This window comes from Terrapene carolina, unplaced genomic scaffold (assembly GCF_002925995.2).
Source record: "Terrapene carolina triunguis isolate 2854851 unplaced genomic scaffold, T_m_triunguis-2.0 Scaffold23, whole genome shotgun sequence".
In the NCBI taxonomy this organism is placed as follows: Eukaryota; Metazoa; Chordata; order Testudines; family Emydidae; genus Terrapene; species Terrapene triunguis.
Genome location: NW_020664374.1, coordinates 1,196,587 through 1,217,745, shown reverse-complemented (window position 1 = coordinate 1,217,745; position 21,159 = coordinate 1,196,587). Strand labels below are relative to the sequence as shown.

General features: G+C 43.0%; 1 protein-coding gene across 1 annotated transcript in view; it reads right to left on the bottom strand.

Moving 5' to 3' along the window:
- The window catches only part of LOC113406131 (gamma-aminobutyric acid receptor subunit alpha-5), an 88,283-nt gene that overhangs the window by 35,427 nt on the left and 31,697 nt on the right, over positions 1–21,159 (bottom strand). The window contains exon 5 of the mRNA XM_026648996.1: positions 12,820–12,902. Within this exon, the coding sequence (XP_026504781.1) occupies positions 12,820–12,902 (83 nt within the window). The remainder of the gene's footprint in view (positions 1–12,819; positions 12,903–21,159) is intronic.

The following is a 21,159-nucleotide window of genomic DNA, read 5'->3' as shown; positions in this document are numbered from 1 at the left end:
GGAAGATTCTCACAGTTAAGCTAAAGCCATAGAGCAAGCAGAGTTTCAAGGTTAAAGCATGGGAGTGGGAGTCAGGAGATCTGAGCTATTTTCCTAGTTCTACCACTCACTGACCTTGCACGAGTCACTCAGGCCTTACTGTGCAGCAATGTCCACTAGTTTGGATTGCCTCCCTTTTTTGGGTGCTAGTTGGTGTTTCAAGTTAGGCTTCAGAGGAAGTATAGCCTGGGAGGCAAGAGATCTGGTTTCTAATCCTGTCTCTGCTACTAACATGCCGTGTGACCTTATGGAAGCTTCTGTGCCTCCATTTTCCTCTCCCACCCACTGTCTGTATAGACCGTAAAATTACTGGAGCAGGGACGGTCTCATGTTTTTGGACATAAGTGTGTAGACCAATCTCGGTTGGGCCCTGTAAACTGATTGGAGTTACTCAGGGAAATTGTGAGCCTTGTCTGAAATGGGAGGGTTGCTAAGGATACAGTCTCATTCCCTCTCCCCTTCCTCACTCTCTGCTCTCTCCTGTTTCACTGAGACTCTTTTCCACCGTTCCTCTCATAAAAACATAAAGGAACTGTTTTGCTAAAGGGATACAACAGCCTTCCATTGCTAAGGCCACCTGTTCATATTTTGCCTGGGTCAGCAATGGTTAAAAGCTATTTCTATGTTGATGCATATGTGAAATAAGTTGGTGGCTCCAGTTCAGTTTCTTATCAGAAAAACTGCAATTTCATATGGCACTGGTCATAGAAACTAAACTAATGTCCCACCAATGGAAGCAAGTCCCTTCAGGTTATAGATATATTGGCCTTGAGATACTAAACTGCTAGTGCCTACGATTGATCTTTTCTGTGGACCAACAGACCACTGTTTTTCTGTCAGGCATAAATTGCTACGGCTCCACTGGAGTCACATCATACATTTGGGGTGTGGGTGGATGTGGGTGTGTGTCAAAATGTTATGATACATTTCATCTTGTACATTTAAGAACTTTGTAACTTCCTTGGCTGGCTCAGTGTTTTAATGCAGTGTGATACTGTAGAGGGGATTGGAAATTGGGGTTGAGCTTGGACCCTTGTTAACAGAGACAAGGAGCAATGTAGAGACAGCATACTCAACCCTTTGTGATGGTCCCCTCCTGTTGGTTTATGAGCAGTGCGGACAAGGAGACATTCTCAGTGATCTCTAGCTGGTAGAATGGGTTGAACGTATGAGGAACCTTTAAGTGGACCTGATTTGGGGACTGGCAGAGAGAGGATTAACACCACATTCAAAAGCCCTTCATGTGTCCAATCCATTCTTCCTGACCAATGGTGGGGAGGTGGGAAGGAAGCATCTTCCAATAGCCAAAGGATTACATGCCCGAAATACAGGGTGCAGGTTTCTTAAAAAAAAAAAAACACAAAACAATCCCTGAATACAAAAGGACAGTTGTATAGGAGTTAAAGCAAACTAGGTATCTGGGGATTTAGGTGGAGAATTCCCATGCTAACAAGAGGAAGAGGTGCTGTGACTGAGATACTGGTTGGGGAGCTGAGAACAGGACCTGTTCCCAGTTCTGCTTCAGACCTTCCCATGTGAACTTGGACAAATCACTTTATTATTACTGTATTCCAGTAACATCTAGAGGTCCTAATGAAGACTGGGATCCTGTGGTAATAGTTGTGATACAAACACTTAAAAAACCCACAATCCTGATCCAGCAGAGATTACAATCTCTGTGCCTCTGTTCCCCATCTGCACAATGGAGAGAATACTCCCCTACTTCACGGGGGGAGGAAAGGGAAGGGGGAGATTAAATGTAATTACTGTTTGTGAGGTGTCTAGATATTATGGTGATGAGGGCCTTACAATAAATAAAGCAAGGATTGGAAAGTAATGATGTAATATTGCCAATGGATAAAACAATGATCTCTGGCCTTTAGCTCTAATCCAGCGTTCTGCTTTGGGCAGCTGTGAATGTGCAGTAACTTTCCCCCAGCATGCTGTAAATGGGAGGTGCTGTGAGTAGTAGGCAGAGCTAGCTGAGAGCCAGAACTGCCTTGGGTACTAGGGATAAAACTATTTAGGCACAAAAGTTTGCACTTTGTTTTGTGCTGCAAACTCAAACTGGGCCATTCTTTTTCTGTATGTTCTTCTTATGAGGCTTTTGAACTCAGGTCTAAACCACATCTGAAGCCAATTTGTGTTAATTTTGCATCAGTCAGTTAAACCTCCAAGGTTCTGTCTCTCTCAGACCTGACTGCCCTGACCTGTCACATGTGGAAAATTGAGAGAGGTTTCACAGGAAGTCTCCACCCAACCCTTCTCAAACCAATCCCCGATTTCACCTTTGTTCCCTTTGCCTTAAAACATGTTTTCCAACTCTTTTTTTTAAACTTGTTCTTCATGACAAGCCTCAGAGACACTGTCAAGGCTCCTTCCCCACTCTGAATTTTAGGGTACAGATGTGGGGGCCTGCATGAAAACTTCTAAGCTTAACTACCAGCTTAGATCTGGTCCGCTGCCACCACTCCCAATGTGCTAATTCCCTTCCCTGGGTAGCCTTGAGAGACTCTTCACCAATTTCCTGGTGAATACAGATCCAAACCCCTTGGATCTTAAAATTAACCATCCCCCCTCCTTTCTCCCACCAACTTCTGGTGGATCAAGATCCAACCCCCTTGGATCTAAAAACAAGGAAAAATCAATCAGGTTCCTAAAAAGAAGGCTTTTAATTAAAGAAAAAGGTAAAAATCATCTCTGTAAAATCAGGATGGAAAATAACTTTACAGGGAAATCAAACTTAAAGATCCCAGAGGAACCCCCTCTAGCCTTAGGTTCAAAGTTACAGCAAACAGAGGTAAACACCCTAGTAAAAGGTACATTTACAAGTTGAGAAAACAAAGATAAAACTAACACACCTTGCCTGGCTGTACTTACAAGTTTGAAATATGAGAGACTTGTTCAGAAAGATTTGGAGAGCATGGATTGATGTCTGGTCCCTCTCAGTCCCAAGAGCAAACAACCCCCAAAAACAAAGAGCACAAACAAAAGCCTTCCCCCCACCAAGATTTGAAAGTATCTTGTCCCCTTATTGGTCCTTTGGGTCAGGTGTCAGCCAGGTTACCTGAGCTTCTTAACCCTTTACAGGTAAAAGGATTTTGGTGTCTCTGGCCAGGAGGGATTATAGTATGGTACACAGGAGGGCTATTACCCTTCCCTTTATAGTTATGGCAGACACAGTTCATGTCCCAGTAAAGAGACTGCTTACTAAGCAGACAGTTTGCGGCTTGCAACCTTTATAAACTTGTTTGTAACAGCGGGTTCTTTGCAGCTCTTTCAAAAGATGCCGACTGTGTCCCTGGAAGGCACTTTTTAAAATAACCATCAAAACATTTTCATTATACGTGATCTTACCTGTTTGGTGGCTGCCTTAGCTACTGATGGTGCGCCAGATGCCCAGCTAGTCTACTTCAGTGGAGTTATACCAGTTTATAACGGCTGACCTAGAGCTTGCCCCAAACATGTCTGTAACCTGGAATTACTTATGATTATGAGCTGCACATATAAGTTCAAATTTAAGTGATGGAAAAGAGTGCCATTCAGGGCTCATGTGGTACACAGCTTGTGTTAGCAATAGTTTCTTCTGAGATCCCTCTCTCCCCCTCCTTATCACAGCTATAAATCTAGCTGAAGTAAATTTATTGGCTTCCAAAAAAAATCTAAAGTTATGAATTGGCTGAACTAACAAACATGCAATCTCTCATTAAAAAGAACCACTCTTCTGAAGAGTGGAGGGTAGCAAATGTGCTTATTTATAAATGACTCTAGGCATAGACGCTGGCTCCATGGGTGCTCCAGGGCTGGAGCACCTAAGGAAAAAAAATGGTGGGTGCTGAGCACCCACTGGTAGCCCCCATATCAGTGCCTCCCCCTCTCCCCAGCGCCTCCCACCTGCCGGTGGCCCCAGCGATCAGTGTCTCCCCCTCCTTCCCAGCACCTCCCACCCACCATGGATCAGCTGTGGGGGAGAGAAGAGGAGTGAGGGTGGGGTGCACTCGGGGGGGGGGACAGGGTGGGAAGAGGCGGGGCCTGGGCAGAGCAGGGGTGTGAAGAGGCAGGGCAGGGGCGGAGCAGGGGCAGCAAGGGGCAGGGTGGAGGTGGGGCCTTGAGGGAAGGGGTGGAGTGGGGGTGAGGCCTGCGACAGAGCCCGGGGAAGCACCCCCTGGTACATTAAAAAGTCAGAGCCTATGACTCTAGGTGTGATCCAGGGAATAATAGACTAAGGCCTGGTCTACACTAACACCCCAATTCGATCTAAGGTACGCAATTTCAGCTACGTGAATAACGTAGCTGAAGTCGACATACCTTAGTTCGAATTTACCGCGGTCCACACGCGCCAGGCAGGCTCCCCCGTCGACTCCGCGGTACTCCTCTCGCTGAGGTGGAGTACCGCAGTCGACGGCGAGCACTTCCTGGTTCGAATTATCGCGTCCAGACCAGACGCGATAAATCGAACCCGGAAGTTCGATTGCCAGCCGTCGAACTACCGCGGTAGTGTAGACATACCCTAATAAGCAACTGAACCTGGCAAACTAGTTGAAAACATAATTAGAAACAGAATAACAAAACACCTAGAAGATCGTGATCTGATAGGGTCAGATCAGCAGTTTCTTCAAAGAAAAATTGTTTAATTGAATCTCTTAGGATTCTCTGAACATGTAAATAAAATAGTGGATAAAAGAGAACTGGCTTGCATAATTAATTTAGGCTTCCAAAGGGCCTTTAACAAGTACCTGCACAAAAGGCTACTGAAGAAGGTAAGTGGTCATATGATGAGAGGCAAAATATTGTCATGGATCAAATATTGACTAGGAGACAGGAAGCAAAGAGTAGGATTAAATGGTCAGTTTTCATCAAGGTTTTGTACTAGGACCCGTGTTGTTGAATGAGCTAGAAAGTGAGGTGAGTGGTGAGGAAGCAAAACTTGCAGAAGACAGTTATTTAATCACCAGAATAGAACTGCAGCATCCTTCAGCACAAGAGTCCAAACAAGTGAAATGCTCAGATTTTGACAGCCCAAAAATTTAAAAAAATAAAAAGAAAGTAAAAAGTCCAGGCCCACGGAAACATTGTTTTGATAACTTTGAAACTGTTTCCATTATCTTTTTTCATTTTTACTATAAATAGCTTAAATTTCTAAGCAAAACTGTTGAGAACTTGAAAACTAGATTTTTTTTTTGTTTAGAAAATGTCAAAATGTAACATTTTTGGCAACTTCAAAACTTTTATCAATTTTGATAGGTAGGGTCAGTTTTAATACTTTTTTTTCTTGCAAAAAGCTCTGGTTTCAGCTAATCTGCATTTTTTCCATCAAAAAATTCCAGACTAACTCTATTAACATTCCTTCCCTTAAAAAAAAAAAAAAAAAAAAAAAAAAGACTGATTACTGTGACAATGAAATTGATAGTATATTACCTAGATCATTAAATACTGAGGGAAGAGGCCTCCTTCACAAAGCTTTTTCAGTGCTGATTGGGCTCAACTGCCTTTGCAAATGGCAGTCAGCAATACTTGCCCTTTAGCAGTGTAATGGGCATCATATTACAAAAAGAAATCCTGGCCTTCATAGAAATGATCTAGAGTTTGCTTTTCTGCACCTCAATAAAATGTGCACAATGCCAGATTGAAAGCATCGTAGAGACTTTAAAAAAAAAAAGGCATTAGCTTGTTGAATAGAATGCCTGATATTTATAACAGTCCAAGAAGTAAACAAGTCAATGCCATACCGCCTAAGTTACATAACTCATGCAGATGAACAGCAGTGTCAAGGAGAGACCGCAAGAGATGCCTAGAAATCCTTGGAATAGGACTTTAGAATATGATGGGTAGTCAGAGAGCCTAGGAGCATGGAACTTAGAACAGAATCAAGAGTATTAGAGATACTTCACCCCTCTGCAATAAATCCTGGGCAGGCACCGATAAATTAAAAGACTTAGGAAAAAGTCAAAGGATATAACCCCCTTCTGCAAGAGCATCCCTACAATTAGCCCATCAGCTGCACCTCTGTGGCCAATGAATACCCAGTAGTGATAGAATCTTGACTCTTTAGTTCCCAAAGCACAAACCATGAGCTAAAAGAGAATCTTCATTAAGTGTTACTAATATTAGAATTGTTCTGAGGGCAAGTGACTAGATTCACACCATTAGCCATTCCATTATACAACAGCAGGCAAAAGTTCAAGTTGCCTGGTGTAGCTTGGTGGGGGAAGTTAATTGGTATGGGTGTGCAAATGCCTGCAAAACTATGGAGATAGTACAAACAGAAAACTGGTTTAACCAGATAATCACACAACATTAACTAGACTCCTGTCACTCCATAATGCAGAATTTCATACTGTCAAAGCACTGGCAAACATTTACTCACAAACATTAACTACTTCATCTTCAGGGCAATCCTGTGACCAAAATTAAAAGGATATAATTAACACTATGATTAAAATGGGATTGTAGGAGTTAAATCAGTTGTCTGGGCAGGGGGTCCTGTGGTCTGTGGATTAGACATCTGTCTGTCTGACCAAAGCAGTGGGTTCTAATCTGCATTCTGACATTCATTTGCTGTGTGACCTTGAGGAAAGTCAATTAACTTCTCTCTGCCTCAGCTATTTACCCGTCTCCATATGGGTGTCGGGAGCCCTAAATGAACTCTTCTTGCAAAGTACTATCAAGGCCAGTCAGTGAACAAGGTGCAAATACAGCTTTCAGCTTTGGGGCCTTGCTTGATTTACCTACATTTAATTTTTTTATTTTTTTATTTATTTTTACTCAGGCCTGTGAAACTTCAGTGTGAATCAGTTTTGCGTTGGCAAATTTAGGGAGTGAGGGGTCAGTACCAGTCCTATAATGGAAGGCGTACTTTGAACTCGCCCATGGAAGAAATTAGCTCTTTACCATAATATAACAGTTTTAATATAAGAGTGCACAGCCAGTATCAAATTCCTTGCTAGTATCAACTGGTGTGGTTCCACTGACTTAAATGGAGCTGAGTCTCTTTACACCAGCCCAGGACTTGGCCTCTAGAGTCTGCATTCCCAGGTTTACCCTCAGTCTCCTTTTTTTTTTTTTTTAAATGAGATTGCTGCCATGTGGTTCATAAACATCCTTACCTTTAATATGGAGATGTGGCCCAAGGAGGCTACGAGTATTCACATACTAAAGGGTATGACTTGAACTCTGGTATTTTTGACTCTTTTGCAGTTAACTAAGTTGGTAAGCCCTCATCTACAAAAGGGCTTAAGCACTGTGATGCTGAGCATTGCAGCACCCAATTTAAAAGTACCTAGAAAATCACAGGAACAATGCTCTGGTCCACACAGCCTGAGTTAGGCACCTTGACTCCCTGCACAATGAATGGGGATAGATAGGTATCTTAGAAGGTGATCCACCCAAGCCAGCATGCTAGGTGGATAGCCAACTAAGCAAGCAATGAGAGAGGCCAATGAGATGGGGAATATGCTAAGCCAGGGGTCGGCAATGTTCGGCATGTGGCTTGCCAGGGTAAGCACCCTAGCGGGCTGGGCCAGTTTATTTACCTGCTGACGTGGCAGGTTCGGCCGATCGCGGCCCCCATTGGCCGCCGTTCACCGTCCCGGGCCAATGGGGGTGGCGGGAAGCCATGGCCAGCACATCCCTCAGCCTGCGCTGCTTCCCGCCGCCCCCATTGGCCCGGGACGGCGAACCGTGGCGAGTGGGGGCCGCGATCGGCTGAACCTGCCGCATCAGCAGGTAAATAAACTGGCCCGGCCCGCCAGGGTGCTTACCCTGGCGAGCTGCGTGCCGAACGTTGCTGACCCCTGTGCTAAGCCCTGCCACTCTCACAGAGATAGGCACATTCCTGCAGCTTGGAGTTAGGTGGCTGTCTCCGCATGCCATTTGCAAACTAGGGGAAGATAGGGATTCCGTGGTCTAAGTTGGGGTGGGGGAGGGGCTGAAATAAAACCTGGGGGGAAGAGGAGCAGTTACCTGCCTTATAACCTGGTGGAGAAGGTACTTGCTCAAGATGTGGGAGACCCTTGGTTCAAATCCCTTCTCTGCCTGAGAGGGGAACAAGGATCAGCTCCCTCCTAGGTGAGTACCCTAATCACTAGGCTATAGAATCATTCTAACTCTTTCACTGGTCCAAACAACTAACGTGGAATGACTTCGGTATTAAATATAAAGTGGGGGCAGTGGGAGTGACTCTGCAGCCCACTGGTTAGGGCCAGGGCCGGCTCCAGGGTTTTGGCCGCCCCAAGCAGCCCCCTCCACAAAAAAAGCCGCGATCGCGATCTGCGGCGGCAATTTGGCGGGAGGTCCTTCGCTCCGAGTGGGAGTGAGGGACCATCCGCCGAATTGCTGCCAAATAGCTGGACCTGCCGCCCCTCTCCGGAGCGGCCGCCCCAAGCACCTGCTTGCCAGGCTGGTGCCTGGAGCCGGCCCTGGTTAGGGCACTCATCTGAGAGGCAGCTGATCCCTGTTGAAATCCCTTCCCCCCCTCAGGCAGATGGGGAATTGAAGTGGGGGGTTCTCACAGCCCAGGTGAGTGCTCTAACCACTGGGCTAAAGGTTACAAGGAGGGTCTCCTTCCCAGGCCATTTTGTGTGAACTCACCTGAGGAGCTTGGTCCAGTAGCCAGACTGAGAATGCCTGCTGGGTCAGGCCCCACAAGTGAGTTAGGCGGATGAAAGTTTATCTTTCCTGGTTTCAATTGTGCTGGGGCTTAGGCAGCAAATCATAGGTATCTGAGCGCCTATGGTGAGGCTGCAGCATACATGCCCACAAGCAAAAACTTGGGTGCTGAGTTAGTTTAGGTGCCTACAGGGTGTGGTGGCAGCTGAGCAGAAATTTTGTGGGTTGCAGAAGTGCCTAAAAATGGGACTTATCCAGGAAGGTATAGGTTCCCAACACTTGTGGTGCTTATTATGTAACATTATTCACCTTTTCCCTCATACTCTATAGCCATCCCTTACTTTGAATTACTCCTGCAAAATATCTTGTTGCTACAGAGCGAACTTCCATCTACTTAGGGTACTTATATAACCCCATAACTGTTGCTTCTTTGAGCCTAACAATCTATAGTTGTCCTCACAACACACCTCTCAGGTAGGAAAGTACATTCATCCCTGTTCTGCAGATGTGGACTCAGGCACAGAAAGGCTAAGTGACTTGCCCATGGTCCCACAGGAAGTCTGTAGCAGAACAGGGACTCGACTCCAGGTGATAGACTAACTACTGCACTATCCTTCCTCTTTAACTTCTGATCCTAGGGTCTTGTAGAATCTAACTTTAGCCATCTGACTTAGGTAAACAAATCCTGCATCTTGTCAGGGGGTTAGACTAGATGAACCTTTTAGCCCCTTCTAACCCTATGATTGTATCATTCTGTGATTCAAACCTAACTATAAACCAACCACATGGAAAATAAAACAGCAAGGTTTCTCTTTGTCAGGAACAGAGGGTTTTTTAATTTTGAAGGAAATGTCATGCCACCTTTCACACTTTTCCTTGCAGAATTTCAGCAGTGCAATGTACATACATGCAACCAGAAAAGAATAACCTCCTGCTCACCCTGATTACCTATGGATTGCTTCTCAGAATTGACTCTCCCGCTCATCTGTCCACGTGATCACTCTTTCATTTTGCTTTCCTGCTACTCTGTCTGCCCTCTGACTAGTAAGCATTCTTTCTTTCCCCAGCTCCTCAACCTACTCTGCTGTTCAGGTGTTTAAAATTTACTTCCATTATATTCCCAGCTCTTCTTCTTCTGGAGGACCGTTTAAAAATGTCTTTAGGGGAAAGATGGAGAGGAAAGCAGACTGGGTGTATATTGCTTATAGCAGGCTCAGCAAGAAACCCTTGTGGACACTGTGGAAGTGTAAAGCAGTCTTGAAGAGGATAACTTAATACAAACCTGTCTTATTATCGCTGGTAACAATATTTTGTTTCTTGAAAACACAACTAGACTAACCCAGTAAAGCCTGATCTGTTGGCTGCCCCTTCTCCAAGCACTTGCATATTAAATCACAATACAGCTCTCACAAGCTCTTGGGTGGTGTTTCATCTACAGTAAAGACATTCAGAATGCTAAAAGACTTCCCATAACTTGCCCCTATATATCTAGGAATTGCAGGGGTGTCCAAACAGTGAGCTGTGTCACACACCAAACGGTTCAATGCCTAGACACAGTGGGACATGTTGAAGATGACTTGCAGAGAACAAATTAAATGTGTCAAGTGGTAAGAGTTAGAGGGGCCTTTGGCACAAAAGTAATAAATAATGCCACCTTTATTTTTCTTTGTAAGCTTAAAATTATTTATTTGCCAAAAGCCCTCGCCCCCCACTACACCCTGCACTTCTTGGCACATCAGACATATAACTTTACATTTAGATAAGTGCAACCTCCAAGTGCATTTTTAAAAACTTATTTCTAAATGTTTTGTGGGCTTTACTCAAACCAGTGGCATAACTTTTTGTCCTGCCTTCTTATGGGTTTATTTACATTTTTGAACCTCTGTCAGGGTGGGGGAGAGGGGAAAGAGGGGAAGTAAACTGAATCATATTGGACCTGCTTTGGCAAAGCACTTAAGCACATGCTTATCTTTAAGTATATGCTTAAATGCTTTGCTGAATTGGAGCCTCTGCTAAACTAAATACTTGTTATAGTATAAAGGTACTTCTCACACTCTGCAGCATGCACATAGGGATTCTTTACTGTAAATTCAGTAAGGCCCTTAAATCTACCCAATGGCATACTTCTACATGATGAACTAATAGCTAGCCAGGTTTCACTTTAAAAGCCATAGCTGTCACTATATCAAAGAACATTAGCAAACATCTGAAACCCTTAATGGGAGAGGAAGAATGGTCCAGTAGTTAGGGTACCAGTTTAAGAGTTGAGAAATGTAGGTTCAGTTCCCTGCTTTATCACAAATTTCCTCGGTTATCTTGGGTAAGTCACTTTGACATTCTATGCCTCAGTTCCCCATCTGTACAATGGGGATAATAGCACTTCCCTACCTCACAGGGGCATTGTGAAGATAAATACATGAAAGATTGTGGGGTGCTCAGATACCATGATGTTGGGAATAACTTAGAGGGTGGAATTTTTTCCAAATTTTTATTGCAGCACGTAATTAGCTTCTCTCACACAAATCATATTTTCATGTGAATGCACATATCACATTTTATGAGTTTGGAGTGAAATCGATAGTCTGCTCTTAAACCTTTAAGTTAGGATCTTGTAATGCAAGTGAGTGACAGGACTTCAAATTATATTGTCATAGGTTAACATCATTGCACTCAACTGATGCACTTGAACCTATAGTGACCCTGTAAGAAACATTTGGGTCTACACAGATGAAACTGAGTCTTTTTTGCACTTCCAGGGAAGGGAAATCAAGTGACTGAGTTTGGTAATCATTACAGTATATAGTATTTTTACTTGTTATCACAAGAAGACAATGCATAACCAATATTAAACCAGCACACATACAGCAGATAAAAGCAAAGATTAATCTTGGTAGGATTAGAGAATTTACATTGATACGATGTTTAGAAAAAAAGATATGGGGGGGGGGGGAGTGTTATGGTGGGGGGGAGTTAACTTGTTCCAGAGACTCGTTAAAAACCCTGACTGGTAACTTCAAAAGCCTTGGGAGACTTTCGTTGCACCTGGAATCTGCGTTTCGATTACTGAAATAAAAGATGTCTACTCTAGTAGCCTAGTCTGTACTTTAATTAAGGGCTTTGTATTTAAATATAGCCATACAATCCCCTAAGGTTATTTTTAAAGTAAGCTGCTGGCAGGACAGCATTATGGTAGATTACAGATTCAGGGTATCAAGAAAAATCAGCACTTCAACATGCAATTTAGAGGATAATGTGTGTGTCTGTAGATACAAACAGTGGTGTGCGTGTATGTATAATGTTTATATGCGTATGTACGCAGGTTCATGTAATAAGATATAGGACGAGATTTATCAAAGACAAGATGGGCGGATTTTCCTGTTTTGCTAACCTCTAGATATCTGTACTGTATATTTGTAGTCAATAGAAAACGACCAAATAGTACATATGTAAACCCTGTAAGAGCACAGTTGACACTGAAAGTTCCACTTTTCCATACATGTAAAAACCTCAATTATTAAAAAAGTGATTTGGTTGCATCTAGTACTGAATAGGCATTGTTAAAATACCCCCACTACCTGTCATCCTTGTGGCACACAGGTTGCCAAGAGGGATACATGATCTGGAAAGTAGCAGTGCTAGGGTATGTCTACACTACAGGATTAATCCGAATTTAGATAATTCGAATTTGGGAAACAGGTTGTATAAATTCGATTGTGCGCGGCCACACTGAGCACATTAATTCGGTTTTTAACCACATTAATTCGGTGGTGTGCGGCCACACTACCCCATTACTTTAACCACAGTAATTCGGTGGTGTGCGGCCACACTAACCCTAATTCGAATTAACAAAATCGATTTAGGCGCTACTCCGCTCGTCGAGGTGGAGTACAGAAATCGATTTTAAGTGCCCTTTAATTCGAATTAACTGGCTCTGTAGTGTGGACGGGTGAAGGGTTAATTCGGATTAACGCAGCTAAATCCGAATTAAAGTCGTAGTGTAGACCAGGCCCTACACATAGTTTGCCATCTATTGGAGATTAAGAGCTCGGGGGGAAGATTGAGTGGGATCAGATCAACCATATCTAGTGAAAGATGCACACAAACTGTACTGGCTGAAAATGACAAGCCAAATCAAAACTATATTCAATATTCTTAATTGTGACAAGAACTTACAGCTTCCAAATTTTAGCGGGCAAGCATGTGCATCCATGGGGAAGTCTTCGAGCTGCATGGGGCATTCAGCAGAAATGGTCAATCTGTGAGAAGAAAAAAGAAACAAAATCTTCATTTTACTCAGCACTATGCAGGCCTTTCACTATGGTATCTGAGTGCTGACATAAACATACTTTACATGGGGACTTCTGTGAAATCAGAGCAATTCTCTGGTTACATGGGATGTGATATACAATATGGATAAGTGCTTGTGACATGGGCTTGATCGTTTAACTTTTATTCAGATGAGCAGTCTTTATCTATGTAAGTAATCCCAATGAAATCACTGGTACTATTTGCATGTGAGAGAACTAGTATGTTGTAGCTCATGCCCTTGGTCTGTTTGTGTCTTTAAATTGCAACTAAATGACAACTCCCAGGAGGCACTGCAGCGGTATAGCCAAATCAAAATATCTGGGGTTTTGGATATTTGGTTTCTGAGGAAAATTTCAATTTTTCACCAAAGTTAAAGCAAAAACCTAGATTTCCACTGAAAACCAGTTTTGATATTAAATTTATGGCTAACCCCCCTTGTAAATCCTTCAAAGTAAGAATTGTCTCTTTTCTATGTTTGTACAGCACCCAACATAATGGGCCCCAACCCTGAGTGGGACCTTTAGAAGCTACCAGAATAGAAGTATTTAATAATATGGGTAAGAATAGGAGGATTCAGCTCTCTGCTTCATATTAGGAATGTCCACATGCTCTCCTACATTGGAATAAAACTCAAGACTGTTATGCAGACATTCCATTTTCAGATTCTGTAGGTCAGAGGCACAATGTTTTTATCTCTGTACCATGCTGAAGCCTGTGGAGCACAGCTCTGGTAGCTCAGTGAGAAACCTCTTTCCTTAGAACAAATCTGTGGCTGAGTAAATAGCTCCCTGAAATACAAAAGTACACTTTCCTGTCATGAGAACATGTTCATGCAGCCACACTGCCTGACTATACACTAAATGCTTCATATCACCATGCTGAAGTGCATATTCTGGATACATAGCCTTCTCTCCACAGGGAGAATAAAGTACTGCAGTGATAAGAATGCCCATACCGGGTCAGACCAATGGTCCATCTTGCCCCATATCCTGTCTTCTGACAGTGGCGGGTGCCAGATGCTTCAGAGAGAATGAACAGAAAGGGGATCATCAAGTGATCCATCCCGTGTTGTCCAGCCCAGCTTCTGGCAAACAGAGGCTAGCAACACTCAGAGCATCTGGTTGTATCTGTGATCAACTTGGATAATAGCCATTGATGGGCCTATCCTCCATGAATTTATCTAGTTCTTTTTTTAACCCTGTTATAGTTGTAGCCTTCACAAAGTCATACACATGGCCTTTTGTTCAGCCAGCCCCCTTCAATACAATACACTAGTGCATTACCAGAGTGGTCCATATATCTGACTAGTTTTTGGGGAAACGATCACACTACCAGCCTATGTACCACTGCCTGAAGGTTCTAGAGCTGTAGTTCCTGCAACAGCTTTTTGGAGGTGGAGAGGTCAAGGGGATTAGGATAAAAGATTAACATTCTCTGACCCATCCATTGTGTTGGTACTGTGAGAGGACTGAGACAGTGTAGGATGAGGAGAATGTTAATGTGGGGGAGAAGAGGAACAGGTGTGCAAGGGGAAGAAAAGAAGACAGAAAACAGTGGGGACACATAATTAGGGCCCTACCAAATTCATGGCCATGAAAAACATGTCACAGACCATGAACTCTGGTCTCCCCCGTGAAATCTGTATAGTATAGGGTAAAAGCACACAAAAGACCAGATTTCACGGGGGAGACCAGCATTTCTCAAATTGGGGGTCCGGACCCAAATGGAAGTTGCAGGGACTCACAAGGTCATTTTATGGGGGTTGTGGGGTTGTGGTATTGTTACCCTTACTTCAGCGCTGCCTTCAGATCTGCCACCCTTACTTCTGTGCTGTTGCCTGCAGAGCTGGGTGGCCAAAGAGTGGCGGCTGCTGACTGAGGGCCCAGCTCTGCAAGCAGCAGCACAGAAGTAAGGGTGACAATACCATAACATGTCATCCTTACTTCTGTGCTGCTGCTGGCAGTGGCTCTGCCTTCAGAGCGGGGTTCTCTGCCAGCAGCCACCATTCCCCAGATACTCTGAAGGCAGCGCCGCCACCAGAATCACCACAGAAGTAAGGGTAGCAGTACCACAACCCTGCCTACAATGACCTTGCGACTCCATCACAACTCCTTTTGGGCTCAGGACACCTACAATTACAACACTGTGAAATTTCAAATTTAAATAGCGGAAATCATGAAATTTATGATTTTTAAAATCCTATGACCATGAAATTGACCAAAATGGACCATAACTTTGGTAGGGCCCTATACATAATAGAGATGGAAAGGTAACAACAGCAGTAAAGTGAGAGAGAAAATCCAGCTTGATAGAAATGATACACCATTTCCCAATCACAGACAGGAAATGCTGCTTCTAAGATGGAGAAAGAGCAATAGGTGAGGTTCGAGTCACCTGCCCTGAGGCAAGGAAGTTAAAAAACCCTCAAAACCCAGAAAATAAAATAGAGGGGAAGGCAACATGGTTTTGAGGGTACGGCTACTTTCAACAGCTATCAACCCATCCGGCAAAATGTTTAAGCACATTTTGAACACTAAGCATGGATGTACTTTGTGGGAGTGGGGCCTGTATAAGAAGGACCCCAGCTTTCCCATACTCACAAGTTTTGGACTCAAACCTCCAACAAATTGACTTTCTTCTCTTGGTAACTCTCCTTCCTCTATCTCTTGCATCTCTTCAGAGTTAGAATCCAGATAGCTTCTATGCAAGACTCCAGAAGCCCTATAGCCTCTGCAGGCTCTGGGTCAAGCTAGATGTTGTACTGAGTGAATTTGAACAAAAGCATTTTCTCCCCACCTGTTCTGCAATTGTAATTCTATAACCATCACACATAGAACCATTATTATCTCCAAAGAGAATCATGCACCCACAGCAACAGAACATACCACATCCCCATAGGCAATAAAATGTGTTCTCCTGATAAGTGGTCAGGCCCATATATTCACTCTGTTTCTAATAAACCTCTCTGTCTGGGTCTGTAATTGTAACTGTAATATCTACAGCGAGTGAGCTGTAGTCAGTCCTGTGTTTTGGCAAATTCCATACATTTAACCCAAACCTGTTGGGTCTCAGTGACCTAAAGTCTACAGGGTGGGAAGAGCTGTATTGGGAAAGTTGCCTGCCACACTCCCAACTTACAAGGGACCCAGAGCTGTCTGGCACAGTCCAGACTTGCTGACTCACCTAACCTTTGTCTTGCCTCACCTTCCACGCAGCCTAGAACTAGATCTCTCCTGAGCCCAGTGGCTACCTCAGAGAAGGAGAGAGATGCAAACACTGCCAGCCTTTCTGCAAGGGCAAATCCCACTTGGTTACAACTTCAATCTGCTGCACCAGCAGGAGTGGATCTAGCTGAACAGCCATTCAAGAGGAGCAATTAATGTATGCTGAGGTTGGCTGCTAGGACATCAGTCTTGGCAGTAGCTGTATCCAGGCTCCAGTCCAGTACTTCTCTCTCTCTTCCTTTTTAAAAGTCATTCAAAATAACATGCAACAGGGAGGGATAACAATAAAAGTGGCCTCCCTTCCACATGTTTTGTTCTCTATGTCAAACAAGTATTTCCACACATGAAATTTCTTTGATGTGTTCATAGGACAGCACCTTACTCCAAATGTTGTAATATACCTGAGCTACTTATTTCAGTTCCCCATCTGTCTTTTTATTTAGAACACTTTTCATCTATAGAGTTCAAAGGATGGTAGGTATCTTTATTTCCATTTTAGAGCTAGGTAGGCTTGGCAGGATTAGATTTTTATCAGTAGAAGTTGATTTCACTGTACACACACAAACTGACAAATATTTCCAGACAGTAAGAAAAATGTTGCTTGAGAACTTATTAGAGGTTGATTTAAGGATATTTATGTTGACAATTTGTGTTTTTAACAGTTATCAAACTTCAACTTTTTGAATCGCAACATCTACGGTCATTAATTATTGTCTTCCCTCCACCCGCCCACACATGTTTTGTGACACCCCACCATAATTTCCCACAACTGTGAAATTTTAAATCGATTAAAAATTGGAAAATAAATGCTTCAAAATAAACTGATCTCTGTCAAACTTATTTAAAAAAAATCAAATTCTGCCATGTCTACAGATAGGGAAACTGAGGCACAGGGTGCCAATGACTCATCCATTATCAAACAACAGGGATCAGGGGCAGAGCTGGGAATAGACCTCAGCTCCCTGCACTTCAAGCACAATGCTGTATCCAGTGGCACATGCTACCTCTCCTCTAAAATAACATTTACATTAAATAAAAAAGAGACGACAAGACCCCTACATATCTATATTTTTAAGGAAAGACACATTGGACTCTGATCCATGTATGGTATTAGAACTTGGGCACCACTTAGTGAAACTGCAAGAGAATTTCATATTAGAAACTGACTTCTTGTGCTGGCCTTAAAATAACTGCTTGAGGCCTGGAGCCTATAAGGTGCTGAGCACGCTCTCCCTGAACCCGCAAAGCACTATTAGGGCCAGAGCGCTCAGCAGCTTGCAGGGTAGAGCCCTGAATGCCCAGTGCATAGAACTCCTCCAGTTCCTCCTACTAACGGATTCTGTGTCAAATCAGTGCTGCTGGATGTGTACTTTCCTTCAGTTTCAGAGGAAAACACCAGCCACTCAATGAAGTTGATTGGAATTAAAATCCTCCAAATCTCTTTAAATGAAAAGGTGACATTTATATGTAATTTAATTTCAAAGGGTTTGATTGTGCCTTTAGGGCACAGCCATACATTGGGGCTATGTGGAACTGCACAGCCCCAGGGCCAGGCATAATCCCTCACCAAGCTTCCTTATCCTAGCAGGCAGTGCGCAAACTGCTTTGTCTTTTAGGGTAGTGCATGGTGCAATCTGCTATCCCTAATGTTTGAGTGGTGGAAGGCACCGTTAGGGCCATAGTCTCATCTCCTCCCTTGGGGGCTATGTGGACCTCTAAGGGTTCAAGGAAGGAAGAAGCCCCTGTACCCAGGGACTATAACCATCCCTGACCCTCACATGCAGTGTGAGGTGCTATGCACCTTCTGTGCATTTGTACAAAAGTTCTGTGCCAGACTGTCCCTAAACAATACACGGAAATATCCCAATAATTTATTCTCAGATGTGTTATTCATAACATTGCATAGCTAGTACATTTTAAATTTTAAAAATGCTTAATGGATGATGTCATAACAACCTGTTACAAAATCATTATCCTTTACTGGGTACTTTATACCATTCATTACAACATATTATTGGTGCATAATAGGGCTGGGCAATATGGATGAGCAATGGCTTTGAAATATCATACATTTTCACCATATTGTTGTGCATTGTCCTGGTGCCCTCAAATATTAGCTCTTCACTAAAATATGAGGGTCCAAAAAAGATTGGCTCACAAAATGCACTTGTAACTCAAAACAATTTATTTCTACAGAAAGCAGCATGGTAGCCATCTCTGTCAATTCTGTAGAGAAGTTGGTGGGGATACACCCACACTTGCTTCTGGAAACGCATTGCAAATAGGGCAGGGACAGAAGATGACAGGAATGTGCAGAATGCACTGATGTTCCATACCCAGAAGTGGCAGACAAATTTATACTTGGTCTTCACCTTCAAACATCACCTGGAAAGAAGCAGGATGCAACTGAAGTCCTGTCTCCTTCAACGAACAAAAATTCCACTCAGCTCACATATGCATGCATGCACAGTGCTAGTAGAACAGTGATTGGTCATTATTAAAGAACTTTTATCTTTAGTAAAAAGTTAGGGCTTGAATATCCTTTCACACACACCAGTTTTACACAGTTCACTACAATGGAGTTACTCCTGGTTTACAATTGTGTAAGGGAGAGGAAAAATAGGTCTTTTGTGTGCATGAATGGAACAGGGTTTTGTTAAACCTTTAGAATACAGTCCATTCAAATTAGATTTTAATGGGTCCAACAAAACACGTCTGACCTAGGGACTGTCCCCAACTCAAACTTCTCCCTGGTTGTGCTGAGGCACAGGAATTATTAAAAATAAAGTTCTAAAAAATATTACGAGAGCAAGCGTGTGGCGTTTGGGGGGGGTTGTTTTGTTTTACTGCCTTTGTACTCAAAAGCCCACTGAATTATTTTTACTCAAATTTTTGATAAATAAAAATAACTCTTGGGCCTTGACCAGACATGGAACATTTCTGTCCAAAAAGTGAAAGTTTGACAAAGTTGTAAGCAACTGAAAAAAACCCCAAACCCTTTAGAATGGAAGGATGCCTTCAATGGAGCAAAGATTTCACCCAGTGTGTGTAAGAAACTTCAGCAATAGCTGCTGTTGTGTTACCACCTGTAATCCTTAGTAGTTTTATGGTGTTTTACATGTTCAAAGTGCTGCACAAATGTTAAGCAACTAAAGAGAGGCTGTAACCCATCTTAGTTTCTAGGGGGTTAAATTCCAGCAAAACATATTCTACAACTAACACAAATACATACATGGTGATTCAAACTGCAAGATTTCACAAAGTCAGGAAAAGTCATGAGAGAAAAATTCACATTTTGAGCATTGAGAATTAAGCATTAATCCTTTGCTAAAATTCAGCAGATACTTTTGTGTAGCTGTGCAGTTTTCACTGTACTGGGAATGAACTATTTTCAAGTCACAGATGCAGTGAGCGATTAAGGGCAGATCTTTGGGACCATATAGATCCACATCCTACATTCAGAGTGGGCTCCAGAAGGTGCTTGGGGCCCAGGAGTTCAGGAAGTCCTGAGAGAGCCATCACTGCCATAGGGAGCAATCAGGCTACAAGAGATTCCCAACTTCCTATCTCTGGTTGACTGAGAAGGGAGAGGAGGAGCCACAGAGTATGCTACAGAGGAAAGAAGACAACCAGAAGTTGAGGAAAGCTATCAAATAGCTACCCTCTCTGCAGGGAGCTAATGCTGCTGCTAAAGAGTGAGAAAAGCAATTGAAGGTTCCTTGGAAAGTATGTGCCTGCAGCCTTGCCCTTTCAAAAACACTTTCCAGAATGGCACCTGTAGCTGCCAGCCGTGAGAGATGCAAGTATGGGAAGGCAGCCACCTGCACCAAGGTGGTGCAGATGGTGGCAGGAACCTCTTATACCAGCCAGCAGCCTCCAAACTGGAAAGTAGCAGGCACAGGGTTTCAAAACTGCCTCCCCACTCTTTAAGGCTAGTTGCCATTCTTTGTTAAACTAGGCTGGCAGTGTTTGCTTGAAACTCATCTCACCCCCATTTTTGCAGCTATTGATCCAGCTTGGAAAGGGTCAAGTGGACTTTGCTGGCTCACTCATTACACCACATAGGTAAAAAAGCCATGGGTGTGGCTCTCTGAGGGGACAGATTTTAGGTATTGGTAGAGCAGGCTGTGAAAGGAACTTTAGGAGGGAAGTCGGGGAACAGGTTTGAGCTAAACTTTTAAAATTAACCTTAGAACTGATTTCCTCATCTCCCCCCAACCAGTGAAGCCAAACCCTAGGAAAGTGGTGAGTTTGGACTCTGTAGCGTATGGACTGGGGTTCATTTTGTTTTTAAGGGACAGCTGGGAAAATTGTTTCCTCACAACCACAGGGAGGGGGAAAATCCCTCTAGGGAATACTAAAGATTAGAGATGTAATAAAGAAAACAGAATAACACTGTTTCATTATATTCATGACAGATACCTGATTCTGTTACTGCTCTTCTTTCACAAAATAAATACAATGATCCATATGATTTAGTAATCTGCAATATGCTCTCATTAGATGCTTTTGTGGCTAAACATGACAACGAAAGCCATTTTGTGGTATGTATAAATTGCTACATTCACTGCAGTACCCACTTAACCTTGATCTAAAAAGATATCTGATGAATAAAGTGAGTATCTGTTATGTCTTGGGAAACTTTTATAACAAATGATGAAGAAACAAAGTTTCTTTCTGAGACTTTCACAATAAAATACGTCTTAGATTCAATTAGAGTAACTATTTGGTTTAGTAAGCCGCATTACGTGCTGGACAACAAAAGTTAACTGATGTCAGTCACTGTTCTTGAAACAAGCATAACTCTTGGAACATATTTAAAGATCTCTCCTTATTCCTAGGCATTTACTTATAATCTTAATATACAGTAACTCCATGCTTAACGTTGTAGTAATGTTGCTGAAAAATGCTACTTTAAGTGAAACAATGTTAAGCAAATCCTATTTCCCCATAAGAATTAATGTAAATGGGGGGGGGGGGG